Source organism: Syngnathoides biaculeatus, chromosome 19 (genome assembly GCF_019802595.1).
Source record: "Syngnathoides biaculeatus isolate LvHL_M chromosome 19, ASM1980259v1, whole genome shotgun sequence".
NCBI lineage: Eukaryota > Metazoa > Chordata > Actinopteri > Syngnathiformes > Syngnathidae > Syngnathoides > Syngnathoides biaculeatus.
The window spans coordinates 7880758-7902241 of NC_084658.1; the positions used below are offsets into that span (position 1 = coordinate 7880758).

At 39.7% G+C, this 21484-nt stretch overlaps 1 protein-coding gene and 2 non-coding genes across 7 annotated transcripts in view; all 3 read right to left on the minus strand.

Moving 5' to 3' along the window:
• The window catches only part of arhgap29a (Rho GTPase activating protein 29a), a 31361-nt gene extending 10350 nt beyond the window's left edge, over positions 1-21011 (minus strand). For 3 of the 5 annotated variants that reach the window (XM_061805422.1, XM_061805421.1, XM_061805420.1), the window contains exons 1-5: positions 20763-21011; positions 19528-19897; positions 3705-3848; positions 864-960; positions 686-758 (exon numbers count right to left, since the gene is read on the minus strand). In XM_061805422.1, coding sequence (XP_061661406.1) covers positions 686-758; positions 864-960; positions 3705-3848; positions 19528-19825 — 612 coding nt within the window. In that variant the 5' untranslated portion in view covers positions 19826-19897; positions 20763-21011. Of the gene's footprint in view, positions 1-685; positions 759-863; positions 961-1783; positions 2224-3704; positions 3849-19527; positions 19898-20762 lie in introns of those variants that run through there. The other 2 variants (XM_061805423.1, XM_061805424.1) reach the window with 2 other exon arrangements.
• Positions 9021-9093, minus strand: trnan-guu (transfer RNA asparagine (anticodon GUU)). Its single transcript has one exon. It is a non-coding gene; the product is annotated as a tRNA-Asn (tRNA).
• trnat-ggu (transfer RNA threonine (anticodon GGU)) lies at positions 18034-18106 on the minus strand. Its single transcript has one exon. It is a non-coding gene; the product is annotated as a tRNA-Thr (tRNA).
• Positions 21012-21484: the final 473 nt, after the last annotated feature.

The following is a 21484-nucleotide window of genomic DNA, read 5'->3' on the forward strand; positions in this document are numbered from 1 at the left end:
CAAACTAATGTACCTCGGCACACTGTTTGGGAATCACTGTTGTAGAGAGGTCAGTAGGGCTAAACACTGTAGTGGAAGGACAAGAAAATATAGACCAGGACTGGATAGGACAGGGACAGGAGGAAAGCATCTAAGGCAGTGCTTGTGGTCCCAGCTGTAGAAGTGAAATGGGGCAGGAGTGACACTGTAAATTCTAAACATCTGTAGGACCAGCGTCTACGTGAGGGGACACCCAAGAAATGTTCATTCTTATAAATTTGCTGTCCACAGATAGGTGTTTGTAGCACATTTTAAAAACGGGGGATGAATGGATGTAATGCATTAAAACCAGGGCGAGAAACAGCACGGGCAACTTGCATTGAGAATACACACACAAGAGAATTCCAAGGATAAGGATATTGTATCAATAAATCATTTGGTGTTGTCAAGAATGACATTGAAGTGCATAAGTGGCCTCTATAAAGTCTCATTTACTTGACAATTATTCAGACCATTTTGCTTGACAATTTAGGCTAGTAGCGCACTTCGTGGTTTCCATGAGACTATGAATGCACTTAACATTCATTTCACACTTCCAATTTGGATTCAATATGAATTTGAATGCTTACTGTCCAGAAATAATTCTTAGGATCTTGATTCTGGGTAATGTTTGCTATCATTATCATCATTATATTCAACCACTTACCCTGCTTCTCTTAGTTAGGGGGAGCCCTAACACCGATCCATTGTCTACATCTCCCATAAGGAAATCAGACACACTGGGGGGGGGGAAAAAGGTAAGTCATAAAATGAGAGTAGAAAGGTTTTTGATACATAAATCTCCAAAACAGTTTATAATGTGGAAACATAATCATGATACCTACACATAGCCAACGGTGAATGCCAATTTGTCAATTGCAGAGTAGATGTTCCTGAAAAGACTCTGCTTGTTCCCTTCGTTCACCTCCTCAAAATTCACTCCTGTCAAATACAGATGAGGTGAGACGAACTGAAGTTTGCTATCACTAACATTTTAAAATACTGGAGACTTTCTGCACAGGTTCCGCTGATCTGCTTCAATCACCAAGCATGAGTAATCACCATTGTATGCATAATATACCGGACATTATGTTGTAGGAGAATGCTTCAAATCAGAGAACTGTGCGAACATAAATCCAATTGGGAATAGCATCAGAAGCACCCAGAACAACATTCTATGTTAAGTTTGAAAGAATAAGCAAAGACTTCAACTGTATATAAATAGGTTGTAATCTAGAAATCCAGTAGTTTCCTGCTGCAAGTCAAAAGACAGTGATGACTGAAGACAGAATAGGGGAAAAAACACCAATGTAAAAATGGTTGTAATCAGTCTTCACAATAACCTTCCTGTCCTGACTGTGCAGAGAGAAAATAAACTAGATGCTCAGAAAGCAAATCCAATAAATCAGTGATGTAACTGACTGTTCAACCGCCTGCTTGAGGAAATTCCGTCTTTCCTTCTGTTGGAACAATAGAGATTTCGAGAGTTCAAAACTCAAAACTGACCGATTTCTGAAATGAAGACCCTACATTTATTTTCTGGTTTATCCCATTATCTATTTTGAAAGCAGAATGGTGGTAGTAGTGTGACCCCCAAAAAGTAATTGCTAATGGAATAGTTTCTTAAACCTCAAAGAAGAAAGTGTCAAACACCATGACATCCAGACATAGCTACTAAATTCAAAGACACTTTATGAATACAGTATTTCACATAAAAAGAGAGATGTGAAAGACAACTGTGTTCCAAAAAACTGAAAATACTCACAGTTTTTTTCCCCCTCAATCTTGGGCCTCTGCGATTGAATAGGCAAAGCAACTGAATCAAGTCAAAACAATTACTGAACTAGATGGTAGATACATTCTTCCCATGTTGGTTGTATTATCCCGAGTCAAGCAAAATTAAAGTATTTTTAAAAAATCCAAAGGGAAAGAAAGCTTGGTCTGACTTGTAGATGAGGCCTACCGATTCTCTTGGAATGAACAATGATATCTGGGGTCCTGGGAACGACTAGCAGTCACCATTGAACACACGCAACTCAGTTATGCTCTTACATCTCCTCTGCTTCTGTCCAACCCCTAACCCCTCAACAGGACATCCTGAGCCTTGCTGGAATACAATGCCAGTGCTTGCACAGGCCCCAACCAGTAGTCCAAATGCGGAAGTTACATCACTGAAAAAAAATGGTATTGTTTCACTGGAAAAGCACAACACTCTCACACAGAGCCGAGAAATCCAGGTATCTAGGTAATGTTTTTTTTTTTTAAATCAAAAACACAAGTGAGAAGCAACAAAAGGATGCTTAGTTGTCACTTGTACCAGGGACCAAAAACATTACATAAATGTTACGTGGGTAACATTTCATTTCACCTCAGAGCAGAATAAACTATTCTAGCCTCCTCGTGGCATATTATGTCACAGGAACATAAAGTCCAGGATCACATCAGATAAGCCTGCTAACAGTGACTCAAAATGGGCAAGTGAAATGTGCAGGCTATTGTAAATGTAGCTAAAACTTTTGTCTCATTAGTTTTGGGGCAGCATATAATTCCTTCTTCAGTGAATTAAGTTTATAATTACACTGCACATAAAAATATAAAAACAATAAATAAATAGCACATCATAAAAAAAGATACACGAGCTGTACTGAAGGCAAACCTCGCCATTTCTATTATAGCTTCTGTAGAATTCCCCTTGAACACTCAAACTGATTGAAGGGCGGTTGAAGAAAAATTTCCTGGTTTCAATTAGAGCATTGGTAAAATGCTTCTCTAATTGCATTCATTGAGCGCTGCCACTGTGGAAAATCTTCGCAGTCTTCTCATGACAGCTTTAATTCAACACATTCATAATTAGACCACCTTCAAGCTCTGTTCAGTGTGCATTGTTACCATTTTTTTGTGGAGATTTTCCAAAAGCGATGTTACACCATGCAGGTCCCTTTATGAATCTCAAATGGACTTGCAAGATGATGCAATCATCACACAAGAGTAACTTTTTAAGACCTTTGATGATGTCATAACGGAAACTGGTAAAAGAATGATGAGGATGATAAAAGACCTAAGAGAAGGCTAATAGATGGACTAAGGGAAGACCTGCCACCTCTTGGTGTGAGGTGTCGATAAATGATGACGTGCTGTGGCCGATCCTCAATGTGACATGCCGAAAGGAAAAGCAACGGATGAAGTCATAACTCATTAGACTACACGCATGGCACTGTAAAGAGGCATGTTGAATTTCGGTTGGTGTGTAAAACTTGGGAAAAGTCTTAAAAACTCAAAAGTCGAGCTGTCACTCAACATAGTGGCACCCTATTGTTGGCCGGAGTAGCTAGAGAATCCCCTCATCTTAAAAAAGTAAAAACTTTTGATGACATTTCAAAAATGAATAATACTAGCTTCAAAATATTGTATGTACTTATTCTACAACATTTAACAATAGGTTACTTCTCTGTCAGATGGCATCCCAGTAGCTGCAGCGGAAACAGTCATTCCTGCTGACCTTTCCATCGTTAAAGTGATGCTGTGTATGACGTTCATTTAGACGATTAAAAACCATAAAAAGGGGAAGGCCACTGTACACATACATTGTTAAGACTGGGTAGATAAAGTAAGACAACACAGAAAAAGCGCAAACCCGTTGCTGGCTTGTGTCGAGTGGATTTGGAGAAATAAAAATAATAGGTTACCTTCCACTGTAGTGATGACAGTTCCAGCTGAACTCAGGATATCAACAGAATTGAGGCTCTGGTGTTTGCTGATGACCGTCGTCAGGACTGCCAGCATCTCCCCGAGACGTTCGTGGACTGCCTTGTGGAGGCAGGCTTGGTTCTCTGTAGTCACAAAGTTGAGAGATTTCAAGAAGCTTTATGGTGTTTATGCAGAATGTTAAGAGCAATAATTGAAAGACAATATGTTTGCACCCCTGAGGAAAACTGAAGTAAGAATAATTTTATTGTGTTGTTTTTCCATAATTAAAAGATGTTTCGCAATAGCTTCGTATATGTTTCGCAATAGCTTTGTATAACCTAAAAGACGATCGCAATAGCTTTGAATAACCAGCAATGTCATAAAAAGATGTTTTTGTGTTATATGATGTCGTGCAACGCCATTTGTTGGTAACAAAGAATAGTGTGGCGTCAGGCGGGATGAATTGGCCACTCAACCCTCCTTCCGCACACGCTTAGAGTATAAAAGGAGAACTTTAGATACTCTCGGTAGAGTCTGCTGCGGGTTGCGTACGGATGCCCAGCCGGTATTGAAGCTGCTCTCTACCTGGAGTGTTGGCTCTCCCTCCTATTGGCGCACGGTAAGAGCTGGATATTCTTCTAAGAGCTGATTGGATATTACTTAGCTTCATACCACGTGATTTGTGCTTGTGCTTGTGTTACCATTTCTGTGTGGGACCAATAAAGTGCCAATTGTTGGTAGCCAGAAGTGTGTCTTGTCTTCATTTCTGAGTGCCTATCTCCGACCAACCTATTAAAATTTGATACCGAACTCCTGAGCGAGGTATCAGAAATGTTTTAAAACAAAAACATTCAACCTAGATTTGTACATGGTTGAAACCTATATTGACAAAGAACTGACTGCAGAACAAGGGGTCACTCCCTCCATGTGTCCATGTGTGCACTATGGCAGCAAAATTCCAGCAAATTCTTGTTTGAGATGGCCAAAGCCTTGATAAAAACATTTCCAAACCAGGAAGCATTACAAGACTGTGATGACTGGACTGCCCCTGAAAAGTTAATCAAAAGCCCAGAGAATTACAAATCTCCCAACGTAAAAACGAATGGTAACAGCATCACTACATTCCGGCTTTGCTGGTCAAAAGGGTGGCCATGGCAGCAATGTCAGAAGACTACCATCCATTCACAGCAATTGCAGTCAACACTAAAGCAGTCAATGGTCTGTCTAGGCAACAAGACTATAAAGCAACGGTGGCAGTGGGATTGCACTACGCTCAGTAACCTACATAGAGAACTCGCACCTGAAAGCCAAGTGCATAAACAACCATGGCCCATTGTGACCTTACTACAATTAGAAGTTTGCAAGTCTGTTAATCAGAAGCTCCTTCTTAAACAGAAGTGATGAGGTAAGAAACCTAAAAACACAGCTTGTGATAAGGGTGGGAATTGATGCTCTGCCATCAACTCAGCAAGCTAACAACAATATTTCTGTGTAAAGGGACAGCTGACAACTCTACTGTACTATTGCATAGTCTACAGACCTGATTTCCCAAAGCCAGCAGACCCTTTACAATGACAATAATAATTACAGTGAGACATAAGTTTACTACAGACAAAAAGAAATATGCTTGTCTTGATATTTTTAAAGAAACCACAGAACCTTACAACAGTGGTATTACACAACTAAGGCTGAGTTGCTTACAGTCCATTTTTTCTGCACCCCTGCGACCCACCAACAAAACCCCATCCCACTGACAGCCAAAGCCACATTTGTACTGATGATCACCCCAGGATTAGTTACTCATGGAGAAGGGGATCAGAAAGACTTTAGCTGTCACCCATTTTTCCTTTTATTCATTAGCTCTCTTTTGGAGTTGGACAAATAGTGCAACCAGCGGGGCTAATACAGATGGGTCTGCATGGCCATATTGACAATGCTTGCTGTGGTGAACCAGAATATGCAGCTAACTAAACAGTATGTGACAAGTTCCCATCAGAAGGTAAACCAGGTTTACAGGGAAAAAACATCAGTTGAAAACAAAAAACATGCACAGTGCTGCGGCACCAAAACAAGTAAGTGTTAAAAACAAAACTCAAAAACCCTCGAGAGTGATTTCAGATATGTATTTTTTTTCTAAATGCATGATATATGTTTGAAGATATTTGCTTAAAACATACCGTCAGAACAACACAGAATTGAATTTTGATGATTGTTTATTTTTTTTTTATATTATCTAAATTTTTATGTTTGGCAAATTTTGTAATCATTGAAACTTGGAAGGGTTGTTAATATTCTCAGTGGCATGTCAAATAATTTTCAAGACAGTTTAACTTTTGATTTTACAGACTTGAATTGAATTGAATTCTGCAATGCTCACAAATTAGATGCAATAAATAAATAAATCTGGAGTGGATCTTAAACCCAAATGATTTCAAAATTATTTAAAAAAAATGTTTAATGTTTAAAAAAAAATGTGAAACTATGACATTCCAGTATCATTGACTACCACGAGTCACATGACTTGGACTCGAGTCAGACTCGAGTCATAAATTTTATGACTTTAGACTTGGCAACATTTTACAAGACTTGCACCTCAAGTAGAACTTCAACAGAACTTGGACTTGAACCCATTGTCTTAAAAATACTTGCTGCATTGACAAAAGGACTAAGAAATCCGAATCATTAGCTTATCTTTCAATGGCTATCTGTATCAGTAGTTTCTTACTACAGTCAATACAGTATGATCAGACAACATAATGCAGCTGATCTCATTTATTATTTGAGCAAATTGTACCACACCTTTATTATACATAGCTCTTATTATATTTAGACAACACTATGATAAGCAAGGTCTTGTAAAGGAATTGGCTAAAAGGTAATTCTTTCACACACTACCTAAACTATTTTTTATTTTAGGTAAGGAGAAAAGTGCACTTTCTGGCTTGCTGTTCATTTAGTCAGTGTTCAAGAATCAGTCTTATTTATGTTTTTATTCCCTTCATTTATTCAACATGAATTTCCATTATTGATTCTTCTTTGCCATTTTCTTTACCTCTTTTAAATGTAATATTTTTATGTAGTGCCCCCCAGTGTTCCAACTAAGATATCACATTGGATAAATAGTGCAAGATGACAAACCTACGTTCCTCCGTTTTATTTACATTGCCTTTTGTTTTTGACAGTCACAAGAAATGCCTGTTTATATTTGTTTGTAATTGCCTCACTAGAATTGTTTGTAGACAAGAAAATCTTATATGCACAACATGAATTTAAGAAAAATGCTGATAATTATCTAAAAGAGGGACCAATTTGTCTTTCGGTAAGTGAGATGTCTCATTTTCTCTTCATCATCTTCTTCTCTTGTATTCATAATTGCTCTTTAACCAAGGAAAATGCCTTATACTTGATTATTTGAACAGACTTTTCAATAGAAGTCTGCGCTATTAACTGCAGCAGTATCAATCCAATCATCCAATTTCCACATTGCTTATCCTCACTGGGGTTGCGGGTGTGCTGGAGCCTATCCCAGCTATCTCTGGGCAAGAGGCGGGGTAAACCCTGAACTGGTCGCCTGCGAATACATACTGTTGATTGGTTTTGAAGGGGCAATAAAATCAGACTGTTTCAGGTCAGTCAGGATCACCAAAATTATTTCATTTTGTTAAATGCCACAATAATGAGAGGGAATTTCTTAGAGCATTTTATATTGCTTTCTTCAAGGTCAAAAGTTCACATACAATACCTTCGTATCGAATAGCACTCCCATTGAATTTCAAGACATGAGGGCAAGACTTGAGACTTACTTGTGACTTGCAAAGCAATGACTGTTACAAAACATAAGAAAAATGACAAGTACTCTTTGGCACCAATTGACTGGATCTAGCCAAAAGCTTCGCCACAGGACATTCAAATTCCATAGCAACCACCTTCATTCATCTTCATCACACGTTATGCACAGCTCCTTCAACTGCTGGGAAACTGGTAGATTTTAATGACAAAAGCTTCTTTGCTTTTTGTTTTAACTGCCCAACTACCAAAAGGAACAATGTTATCTGCTGTGTGCTCTTGGCTTTTGTGTGTCAGTCTTCTATTAGTGGTGTTTTTTCCCCAAAAATGGGAGAACAGAGCAATTTGGCATTTTGTAGGACACTATAGTGTCTCCAGGTCACAGTGCTTTATTCGACCACCTGTCCTAAAGAGACCATCCAGCGACATGAAGTGCTTTAAAATGGACTCTTTCATTTCAGTGGCATCAGATTTTACGATTTTGAAAGGAAAAGAGGATTTCCAATTGAATTCCCTTCTCAACCCCCACATTGGAACAGGCTGATTAGGCTTCTTTGAGAAGTCAAAAATTAATCAAGGATGAGAAATCCACTACAATAACTACTTGTACTTTGCCAATGAATCCAAGTAAATAGCATTCGTGTAACATGTTAATTGAGAGATTATGTGCGTTATTATTTGTATACTTTTTTGTTTGTGTGTGTGAAACAGTTCTTCTTTAAAACATTTTTGGGATTTAAAAAAAAAAAAAAAAAAATCACAAAAACCTGGGAAAAATACTTTGGCAAAAAACAAAGTTGTTAATTTGGGGAAGAAGTAGCATGAACATGACATTTAATGGTGGCCTAATAATGTGTTTGTGTGTGTAGATGCACATGTGCGGGGTCAAAGTTTCCAACAGGCTGCTTCAACCCCGCAGAAGTTATCCTTTCTATGGTTAAAAAAAGTAAATACCTTTTTAAGAAAAAAATAGCTCAAATTGTCTGGCACAACCTTTAGAACCCATTCATTGTCAGCGAAAACTGGATGCCCAATTCAGAAGGCATCAAGAGGTTTATTATGGACTACTCAAAACCATGAATGCCCAAAAGATAAAGGGGGTTACCTTTAAAAGTTCCCATTGGCTGAACTCTTCAATGCTAGATGTGTGGCCTATTGGACCATCCTAAATTGAGACTAATTAGCAACACATCAGATCAAGTACAGAGTCTATTATTATTTAACCTTGTAACCACATTTCAGCAAGAAACACGAAGCAAATATAGCTTTTCCCACCAGGAAGGGTCTTTTGAAAGCAGATTTGACAAACATAAATTTGTAAATTTAGATTCAGCATCTTAACTCTTGTTTTAAAGAGAGGATGTTGAGTTTTAAGAGAGGTTCTGGGAATATCCTTCTATCCACAGTGTGTGTTTCTTTCGGCTTGTCGCTTTCGGGGTCGCCACAACTTCTCAGATGAACGCATATATATGGTTGGCACAATTTTTACGCCGGATGCCCTTCCTGACGCAACCCTTCTCAGGCAGTGGAGGCCCCAGTAGGATACGAACCCACAACCCCTGGTTTAACAAACCAGTGCTCTAACCACTGAGCTACGGGGCCTTCCTTCTATCCACAGTGCACAGGGAAAAAAAAACACAGCTTGAAGTACAGACTTGTTTAAGAGCAGAAAAACTCACTATTGTCCCTGGGGCCACTAGCAAACAGTGGGACAGGTCACCTCATGGGCTGGACCGCATGAAACATTTATGGAACAATAAATTGCAACAGCAGCCTTTCACTTTTCACTGGAAAGGAGGATTGCGGTGTGTGCGCCTGCATGCGTCTATGGGTTTGTCCATGCCTGATGATGTTTGGTGGGAGGATGGCAAGGCATGATAGGGGAGGAGTTGTAGCAAGTACGGGAGGGGGAAAGGAGAAGGGGGTTGTGTGTTATTTGGGGTCCATCTCTTCCTATGGGATTTGTTGCAACTTTGCCCCTACACAGAACATCCCCGCTTCAGCGGGGGTTATAAGAGAAGGAGTGAGAGACATTCCAGGGCATAATAAGGCCTAGTGAATGAAAGCTATGGAAGGATCAGACCTTGATCCTGATGAGAAGGAGGCCGCGGATCAGGAGCTCCTCGCAGGCTGCCAGAAATGCATTGCCGGTCTTTTACTTCATTAGCGTCATGGAAACCCAACATTCCAGCCTCTTGTTTGGTCGTGGGGATGGGAGTTGCAGCGCGGGGCAGGGTGGGAGCCAGAATGAAAACATTGTCTGATAATTTGCCATCAAAATGACAGCATCATAATAAAGCATTCCAAAATCGCTCTGAAGGACAGCTCTCAGCAAAGTGTTGAAGTCAGGAATTAAATACTACAGTTGTATAGTCAGGTACTGATTGCTCTTGTTTACTCGCCAATAATGCTGAGCATAAAACATGGAATGATAACAGTAGACATGCACCCCCGGCCCCCAATACCTCATAATTTCTCCGCAAATTCCAAGATTCCAGCAGTATCTTTATGTCACTAGTATCACCAGAAATTGTTTGCAGTTGATCCGACAGTATCCCATGAGATATTTTCTGGATTTTCTCATGCATTCCATGCAACCGGATGTAAGTGTAATTACAATGTAGTTACTCCTCAACACAGTTACTAATTACCATTAATTAGTTCTTTGTATCAATGACATGACCAATAGTGTCTGAGACAATACGACTTGGCAAAATTACACTCGTCGCGACCCTCGCTATGCTCAATTATGCATTGCAAATCACAAGAGCAATGTATTCTTTGTGCTACATAACATCTGAGAGAGGGCAGGGGTGCTTATTGCCCCAAAGAGCGTGAAATCACTAAACATGTCACAACTAGGCCTTCAAAGGTCCGATGGAGGCGGGCCACGGTTGGGAGGGCTTATAACAACTAATTACACTGCTGAACACGAGTACAGCCAACACTTTTTTTTTTAGAAAACCTTGCATTTTCATTAAATATTTGTACACAAACCACACCTTTTCCAAACGAATGATGAAATTTTAAAAACTATTTGCTTCAACTAGACATTTTGCCATTTGCCTCCATCAAAACCACCTTATAAGTTATCCATGCAAATGATGAAGAATGTCCTTGCTAAATATGCAATATTTGCACAAGAGTGTATTTTTCAGATTGGCTCCACTTAACCATTAGGAGAGGGTCACTAATTTGTTTCCAATGTATCGGTCACTGTAACCAGACTGTTCAATCTCTGCAAACACACGACAACACTTAGTAACCACCTTGTTTCACCTTTTTCTCAGTTATGTACAAAGAGAGAATGTTTTAAAAAAAACAAACAAAAATAACAACAAAGGCACTCCAGGCCAGATACACAGCATTTTCTTTCTGTCCCCATGCTCTAACTTGTTAGCTTTTAGCACAGGAAACGTATACATGAGATACTCGGTGTGGAGTGAAGAATTTGTTTTCCTTCCATTTTGCTCAGGAGCTGTCTATCTCAGTGAGGAAAGACAGGTCTCTCAGATATCCCCCGCATCCCCACCTCCGCCACCAACTGTTGACGCAAAGCTCTGAAAGCTGGCATTCCAACTATGCTCTCCGCTTTCTTTAAGAAAAACAGATCCCTCCACGGTGCAACCTCGATCTGGCAGCCTAACTGGTCAAGCAGCAGCGCTAAAAGCCTACGCCTGTTCCTCACAATGTGCATTGTAGCCTAAAGGACATCAAGCGGGCCAGGAAGCAAAGACAGCCCCCCTTTGAGTGCACCTGTCAAGGGCCAGAACAAGGAGGTGAGCGCCCAAGTCTAAGAAGAAGAGGAGGCCATTTGGCTTCACTGTCATCCCGATCTTGAGTGAATGGGCTTTGCGAACTTGAAAGCCTACTTTCAAACTGGAGTTACCCTCGAAACTACAGTACTGAGGAATTTAACGGAGCGAAATTTCACTTGACAAAGAAAGCAAGCAAGGGAAGAATATGATTGTATACGGTGACTACATTATTTTAAGAACGTTATAGTCTTAGGTCACGTTGGAAATTACAGAATGACAACGTTTGTATGGCATAGATTTGGTACAGAGACCAGACTAAAGCAGAGTCAAGAATTCCAAGTGGTTATATTTTTTCTGTATATATGTATACAGCTGAAGAATGATTCTGCTGGTATTGTTGCTTGTAGGCTACATTTCCCATCAAGTTCATTCACGGTTTAGTAGACCACATTTTCTCCGTTAGCTTTATCCAGTCCAGTGAGACCTCATTTGATTTTCACAAGACATTGGGGACTGCGGTTGGCCCTAGCAATGCTTCACACTTGGTCTGTTAACCTGCACATCAAACACAGGCTCACTTCTTCCCACTCGGAATAGCAACAAAGTTCCTGAATGAATTAAAAGTGTGGTAGCACACATCCGGGGGGTGTCCTTCCCTTCCCACTTTCAAGTTAACTGGCTTTTATCCTCAAGTAAGCAGTCTCCTTGCAACATACAAACATGGCCGATAATATAGATCTGACAGGGAAAAAAAACAAAACATTTGGTGCTCCTTATTAATATCCCATCAAGGGATATGTGTGAAATTAATGACTTAGATTTTTACTTCAATTGTTCATAAATTGTCAAAACAGAAAGACAGTCTGCTATTACTGTTTTTACTGGACACGTTTACAGTGCAGTCTCGTATTTGAAGCTCTCCAAAGATGGGTGAGATGAAAAAAAAACAGGACTATGACCCAAAGCAAAGAAGTAAATCAACAACTATTTAGTTCAGCCATTCGGCTTCAGCAGAAGAAGATACCCCTTCCTGAGTGGCCTCATCAAAAGTCCTGACCTCAGCCCAACTGAGATGCTGGGGCATGACCTCAGGAGTTACACATCAAAATAATATTGCTGAACTAAAAGCGAAGAAGAAGAAGCGACCCACAATTCCTCCTGACCGTTGTGCAGGTCTGATCACCAACTACAGCAAATGTCTGGCCTGCCAAAGGAAGATCAACAGTAATTACATTTAATGGTTTACATTATTTTTCAACGCTTAACTGTGATATTTACATGTTGCGTTCTATAAAAGCATGACAAAATAATTGTGTTATTATTAGTTTGTCTCCAAGTTTACAAGGTGGTCTGTCCACTGTTGTGATTGTTGTTGCTGTTCGTGATCCGATCAATTTTATGACCAATTTATACAGAAATCCAGGTAATTCCAAATGATTAGAATAATTTTTCTTGCAGCTTTATTTATAGTGACAGGGGACAGTCATGTACTAAACTGCAGATATCTACCTAAAGGAAAGTAGCCATTAATTCAATACACTACCACCTTTGTTGCCCTCTTGTTCAGTGTCATCAAAACTCTCAGTTTTGTTTCTGTCAACCTCCTCACAAAGTTTCATTCTCCCTCTTCCACTCTTTTTTTTTTCCATCAGAAAGCACCAGATCAGTCTTTTGTTGATTCTAATCCCTAATTCCTTTCAGGTGAGTGTTGAAATATTAAGCAGCTTTTGCTCCAGAATTGGTCCATGAAGCAACACTCTTTTTGAGCTTCACCATAACCTTTAGCCTTAACTAAAAGCATTGTTGTGGTATTAGTCATACTAAATGTATCAGTAGCCACCTAGCAGTACAACCATTTATTTCACGAGGTTAACAATTATTCACACATACTGTACTATTAAAACTCATGCGCACATTTATTTTAGGTCTTCAATAAACCCATCGTACATGGTCTTGGAAAGTGGGCGCAAACCAGAAACAATTTTGAGGATTTTGTTATGCTTGAGTGGAACAGAAGATAACAGTCTGTGTTAGGGTTGCACTGTATTTTTGGCAAGTCTCAGAAGAATATGAACTGTATTTTTGTTTCATGTCAGCTGTGTCCAGCAAAGTTGACTGATTTCTGTTGCACATGAATGACTGTTGTCTGGCAACAATGAAAATAAAGACAGTAAACTGAGTCAGAGTGTGGTAGTTCATGTCACATTTCAACATTTATCTATCAATTTTCTATACTGCTTTCATTCATCAGGGTTGAGCTGGAGCCTGTTCTAGTTGATTTTGCAAAACTTGAAGACTGTACCGATAAAATAATTGTGACAATACAAATTAAATGTAAATCATGCTGCATTAAAAACAATACACAATACATAGTTTTAACAAATTGTCCCTCAATGCTGAAAATACTCATTGCTGAATAAACAAGACTGCCTAATTCCAGTAGACTTTAATCCAAAGCAGGGACAGAATCCACAAATTTAAAGGATACTTAAGATTATTCCAAAGGATAAAACAGCCGCCTGTTATTAAAAAATGTAAATACCAGCAGGACAAGGGGTATTCTGTTCCACATGGTTAAATAGGTGTATAAATAGGCACAGTATAAGAGCCAGAATCACTATTTTGCTGTAACTATGTGAGTCAAGTGAAGTGTAAATGTGGTTGTAGTATAAAAAAATATATTACAATCTTATAAGTACAAACCTGTATATATATATACACGCATTAAAACAGAGCATAATGATAAACTATATTGTGTAGTAAAGGATTAACTTTTAAATACGGAGTTTAAAGAGCTGCATTGCCCTTTACCAGAGCTCCTTATTTGTCAAGTCTCAAGTGCGGGAACCCTGGATTGTATTGAAATGTGCGGCAAACCGCTTGGGGGGTGTAAACTGCCCATAACTATAAATCTTTCTCAGGATGGGGGAGGAAGGAGAGACACAGAGAGGATGTTCCTTCAAGTTCCAAACTGAAAACGGCTTACAAATCAGTTGCAATTAAACTTGACAAGTTAGCATGTCTTGTCCACCTGTATACAACATCACAACATTGTGCACATTGTGCATACCCTGATCATTGGGAGTTTAAGCCTGTGCTACTTCGTACATCACGACATGTTTCTTTTTAAACAGATAAAAGGGATAAGAGGACTGCCAGACGTCACGAAACAATGGACTGTAATCTCCTAAAAGATCCCATTCTAGCATCGCATCAGATAAACTTAAAACAAGAGCAGCGCATTTTAACAAGGAGCAAATCAATTAAGGTAATGTAATAATTCCTTTTAGGCAGCTTAGTGTGCACGATAAGTACACGCTATGATTAAATCGAGAAGAGTCCAAGAGCATCCAAGTATCTTGATCGTTCGGAGATTATTTTTTTTCCACAGTGGAAAGGACATTTTGGATGATTTACACCGGCTTTAAATGGAACCATGGTAGAAGAACCATAAAAGGATTTTTATTTTTTTTCTAAAGGAATGAAGCAGCTTGTAGTACTTTACGGCCAATCCCAGTGGGATAGGCTGTCTAAACAGAAGAGAGTTAGAGCCTTTAAAGAAAGACTGAAATGGCGAGAGAAAAGCCCAAGTAGGGCTAATTTTACATCCAAATAACTGGAATAGTTTTTGGGCTTTCTCTGAGCACCCACACCAGAGTTTCCCAGAAACCTGAATAGTCAGTGGAGAACACCAACGAAAATAACAGCAAGTTACAAACTAAATTAAGAAATAAGTATGTTAAACAGGTCAAAGTTAACTATACGTGAGTAATTATTCACAATGTGGCTGTGCTGTGTGTCCATGTACATTACGTGACACCGGCAGTAAGGTATTCACAAAGATAATGATTAAAAATTCCTCATGACAAATGGTTCATCTGACAGGGAATGGGGGCATATGAGTCATAAACTGACAAATGAATCTTGGCCAAATGATGATGGCATGTGACGAAAGGCTCATTTTATTCATTTTTAAAAGAACACTCATCTGTCAAGATTATCACAGTATTCGAAAGTTGCTGTGTCACTGACGGAGCAATTGACCTCACCCAGTCTTGCTCAATACGACGGTACTGCTTTTAAATGTATTACATTACAAATAAAAGTGCAACGCAGCAAAAGAGGATTTTCATGACAATGAATATTCAGCTTCCAAGACTGTTGATGACAGGATTCGGCAACTGACGATGAAACGAGTAAAGCTCTGTTTTAAGTCAAATCAGCAAGATTGGAAATGGATTCATTGGAATCATTAAACTAGAGCAAAATGATCTATCCCAATACAGATAGTTTAAGATTTTTTGTTGTTGTTTGTTTGGAAAAAAAAAAGAAGATAAAACCGTGTTTGATAACACCCTGCTGCTCTACTCAACCTTCCATTGTCAAAGCTGGCTGGTTCAGTTTTTATGCTTACACAGTTCACACACAAAATTGGCCATTATTCTGGTTGGCGGGGCCAAAAGGTGCAAACACAGAAGGCACGCCCGTCTTACAAGCCTTGGAAACAACACACCCTGATTCCCACAACAAATCCCTCAATCTGCACCAGAATTTTAAAATCGACAATAATAAAAATAACATAAAACATTTCCTTTTGGTTGAATGGGCTTCATCTAAGGCTAAATGTTTGCTAGTCTTATGTGACCTAGTTGTTTCAGAGTGCCGAGTCACCATCAAATACAAAATGGCCAGCTAGACCACCCGCACAGCTCATACGGTCTCATGATGGCCTTTGTGACCCCAGTCAGGACCAAATTTGAAATAACAAGCCACTCCAACGACTAACATGCCCTGCACAAGCGTGCAGTGAACCAAGTCACAACGTTACAAAAGAATGTAAACGTCTGCAACACAGTGGAGACACTGTGTGCAGACGGTGGACAAGTCTGCAACACTGACCTGACACCGGATGAGTCACATAAACAAAATTTCAAGTCAGAATTCAGTCGTGTGCGTCACTGGCTGTGGCCAGATGCGCCGCCATGCAATAATAACCATCTAAGGATGCACTACAAGTCAAAATAAACTTAAAATGTCTCATTTGGAGGACTTGGCCGAAGAAAGCCCACGGGCCTCATTCTCACAGGCCGCAGCTATTCTGGACTTGGGAAAAGTATCAATTTGTGCAAAACACTGCCGGGTTACAGGAGTGTGTGAGTGTGGGGACGCCACCGGGGACAATGGGTGTCACGCTCACATCACTGACTGTGAATTCAGCTGCAAAGGGGGCCCAGACTAAAAAGCTGAATATTGCTTTGCACTGTGTGGTAAACAGAGGAAGAAGGCGAGGGGTGAGTATTTTTTTTTTCCAGTCACTTTCAGTGAGCGACCACAGCAATGAAAGGTTTGAACTTTAGTGATGCAGCGAGGGGACAATATGGCCATAAATTAAACCGAGACTTAAATCACTTGCAATCACAGTACATGTCAGTGGCTCGCAACAATCTGCTAGCCATCTCTGTTTAGTATCCATACTAAAGCTAAACAATGAAACCTTGAAGATGTCAATCACAGGTCCTACTACAATGAGAACCAAATGAAAAGTTGCTCTCTGACGGGTGGACCTAAAATAAGACAGCCGCACCATATCCGATTTTCAATGGGGTGATGAACCTGTATATCATCAATTAAATGTTGTTAATACATATGAACATTTGACCTTCAACAGCAGTGTGGTAATGAGACACCTTTGCAGGTATCTGCTTGGACTGATCTTATCCTACAGTAGCCGACATTATGATGACCTTTTTTTAGAAAGCAAACTTGTTCACAGTGAATCAACAATGGCTCTGCTGATAGCAGCCAAGTTGTGCGCTCCATCGAGCCTCAACTGCTTCAAGACACAATTGATCAATAACTACTCATTTCAAACATCCATTCATCCCTTTTCCGAGACCCTTATCCTCACAATGGCGGTGAGAGTGCTGGAACCAATCCCGGACAGGAGCCAGGGTACACCCTGAACTGGTTGCTAGTCAATCACAGGGCACATGGAGACAGACAGCAGTCGCACTCACAATCACACCTAGGGGCAATTTAGAGTCTCCAGTGAGTGCATGTTTTGGGGATGTGGGAGAAAACCAGAGTGCCTGGAGAAAAAACACACAGGTACAGGGAGAAAATGCTAATTCCACACCGCCTCATTTTTAAGGTTTTATCATTAATGGATTTTTTTAAGACAAGTCAACAATCGTTCATCATTTTTTTTTCCTCAAGGCATTTGAAATGTGGTTGAGGCACAATGACCTTTTTACTACTTTCTTGAACAGTGACGTGTTTATTTTCACTGTTGCGAATCTGAATCAGGCTCCAAAATCAGTCTTTTCCTGCATTTAGCCAAAACAACCACTATTGGTACTCAGTCACATGGTAACATCTATTATAAGTGATCACATCCGCATAACTGAGGCCATGTGTACAGGACATGTTTTCTTTTAAATTCATTTGAAGTTGAAAAAAATGAATACTCTTAATTTTACCAATAAAGTACAATAACAATTATTTCAAGAGTTCAGAGAGCCAATAGTGGGGAAGCTACAAGCTGACATGCTGCTGCTCCACTCCTGAGACATTATGGCATGACTGTTGTGCACGAGAGCGAGTGCACAACATGTTCTGTAAGTACCGTATTCACTTGCAATACCATTAAAAGAGCGTGTGTGTTTCTTTCGGCTTGTCCATTTCGGGGTCGCCACAGCGTGTCATCTCAGATGAACGCATATATATGTTTGGCACAATTTTTACGCCGGATGCCCTTCCTGACGCAACCCTTCTCAGGGAGTGGAGGCCCCAGTGGGATACGAACCCACAACCTCTGGTTTACCAAACCAGTGCTCTAACCACTGAGCTACGGGGCCACCAATACCATTAAAAGAGCAACGGTAGGAAAAAAAATACAGGGATAATAATGAATTTTACTCATCGGATGACAGTGCTCTGTTACAGTATGCACCAATTGATGGTAGGTGTTCCACTTCCTCTATTGAGAGCACATTTAAACATTACTCCACGCACACACTTTACAGTAATTGTATTTTTGAGCAAGCAAGTATTATGAACTGGTTTCTTTGTGTCTAACTATGAAGGTAAGTCACATTTGTCCGCTCAAACTAATTTGTTACATACCAACACTTACTGTCTCTCAAAGTTGAGACAAGCCTTGCTCAAGAGTCCTTTTTTCCGTCAATTTTGCTGTTTAGTTACCCTGGAAGTGCACAACTGCTGCAACTACATTTCCTACCATTCATTAGACGCCCGCATACAGTCGAGGACTTTCCAAAATTGAGCCTAATGCACTAACCCCGCTTATCCTCACCAAGAACAGTATTAGGTGTACGCACATTCTAATAAGATCCAATATAAAAGCTTTAGTAGAAATAGTAGCATAAGAAAATGGAAAAAAAATATTTTGATAAATAAAACATTTAGGTTTCAATTAAGGTCATCTTGATTAAAGACAGCAACTTTTTTCTTTCTAGAAAAATGTTTGAGACACTTGACACTTTATTCCCTATGCATTGTCTGCAGCACATTTCATTGTATTCTTTAAAAGTGAGAGGGCAATAACCTCCAACTACAAGAGAGATAAGGCTGGTTGAGCGGCCTCGCAGCCCAAGGCCACAACATGACTAAATAGATACGCAGCTTAAGGGTGTACATACATTGCAGTGAATGCACAAGTGTTGTGGTTGGTTGACAGCTATTATAAAACAATGGATCTTTAAATCTATGGCCTACGAGTCATGACGTAAATTAAATGTAAACAAAAATAAGTAAGTGCAGTGTTCAGGGATAGTGAGTGGGCCGTACTGCAAACTCTGTAAAACTAGGTAATGGGACCCCGGAAAAAGGTTTGTAATTGCCTGTAGATGTCAAAAAATGGCAGTAAAATACTCCCTGCTAAAAAATGTCTATACAATTCTATAGAATTTGTACAGAACAATAGAATTTCTATAGAAATTCTATAGGACTTGGTTCCTGAAGTTCAATAGTTCTTTAGAAATTATTTAGAAATGTTGTATAGAAAAGTTTTAGCAGGGCTATTCTATTGGACAGGGTTGTGGTCTGAAAGAGAATATGTGAATTCAAAAGTATACATGCTGAATATATGTACGTTGGGAAATGAAGTGAAGTACAGTGGAACCTCAGGTTACGAATTGTTCCATTCTCAAATTCTGCATAAAATAGGTCATTTGTAAACTGTAACTATACCTGTTCAGCAGTTAAGACTTGCTAAAAAAAAAAAAAAAATTCCTACAGACATTATTTCCAAACATACCTCTGGAGACGAAAACTTCTTTGAACTGGAGCAATACATCAGCAAATTTGCGTACATCGCTGACCATCTGCATGATGTAGTTGGGGTCTGAGGCGAGGCTCTCAAGGTTGGGAGAGTCCATTGGGCGGCCCTTGGAGACCTTGCCGGACTCTGACGATCCCAACGTGACATTGCTCAAACTGGAGCTGGAGAATCGAGAGATGCCCAGAGGGAGTTTGGGTCCTCCTCCGCCACCACCACCACCACCACTACCTCCAGATCCTCCACCAGTACTCTGGCGCAGCATTGCAGCAAGCATGCTTTCTTGACCCGGTGGATCCACCCAGGGCTCACACCTAACACAGGCCTGCCACGAAGATGATGATTGGTGCTGCAAAGAGTAGACAAGATTACAAATACATGTGTGACACAGAGTGGCAGTTGGCTTTTAGCAGGAGAACTCTTTGCTTTTACAATATCTTTTCGCTATAACAACAAAAAACAAAGTTAGCTAATAGCCCTCAAGAGATTCTTGGAGATTCAATACCAAAATATGCAACAACATTTTTGGAGCTATTACTAATGTTGGAAAGACACTGTATTTATGTTCACACACTATTATGCTTGTGTCGCAGTGGGGTGCGAGGACATACTCATAATCTTCATCATCACCACTTTCATGTTTGCTCCTACTAGTTCGTCAGCAGAGAACTTTGATGCTTTAATTCTTTGATAATTGCTGTCTTCCTGAGCCTGATGTGAGCAGCGGCGAAATACGCCAAGTTTGGGTAAATGTCGTCCATTTATCCAAATACTACTGGAATAATATGTGCATACCCCCTGACACTGCTAAACAAATCTGACAGTGCAAAGATGTCTTTTAATGTGACGTATTAAGATTTGCTGAATTGTTGACAAATGGCAACTGTGTAAACTACAAAGCGAAATTTCGTTCATGCTGTTGTGATTTCTTGCTTCTGTCTGTTTACTAACTTTCACATTAACGATTAGAACTGATCCAGAGTTTCAGAAAACAGCATTTGTGTTCGATAAAATGTTCTTTTCCACACAAACTCGTCCGAGCCTAAAAGCTGTCGATTATCTCCATTAAATCAAGAAGTAGTGACATTGTAATCTCTTTTGTGCAAATTACATACGTGTACAAAAGAAAACAAAATGTAGGTCTATCGGCAAAAGAAAATGTTCCGTCTTCGGGTTTAGCTCCTAAAAATTTAGAATCATACAAGCATACGAACCCGCTGCAGAATCCGGAAACATCGCCAGCCGATGAAGTTCCAGACGCTAAAAGATGACCCAAGCAGGCTAGAATTGAATGAGACCAAACATAATCCACAGGAAGCCCCTCTATTCGTACGTATTCCGATCGGTTCTTGTTCGAGTCCAACTGCGGCGTCTTGCCTCTACTTTTACGGGTGACTCACGGTCAGACTTGAACGCGTGGGACTGTGTTTACTTGTGCGCGCGCTTCTCCTTTAACAACAGGTGTTCCGTTTTTTTTTTTTTTTTAAACTGGCAAGTCAGTCAAAACAAAGTTTTAAGTTCCGGTTATGATTTTCACAGTAAATCTCAGACTGTTGTCCGGACATGATTGAATTGTTTACCATGAAATATTTACTAGTCCGTTTCGTCTATTATGTAAGGATATTGGCCGAATAAAACTGCAAACTGCAGTGTGCAGACGTGATGAAAAAAATTACGACGCACAAGCAAAAGATGCAGAGATCGAAGAAATTGAATGCGTGTATTGTAAGTCTCTTTGTTATTGTAATTTTTTTAAATTAATCCTACGGACAATTTATTGTTGGCACAGTTCCGCTTGAGAATTGTTTCTATTTTCTATAATAGAAATACTGTGGAGTGACTTCAGCAACAATCATGTATTTGACTTGACTGCCATCTACTGGTAAATATTGGAAAATGCAGTTAATATGATTGACAGATTTGCGTTGGTAGTGAC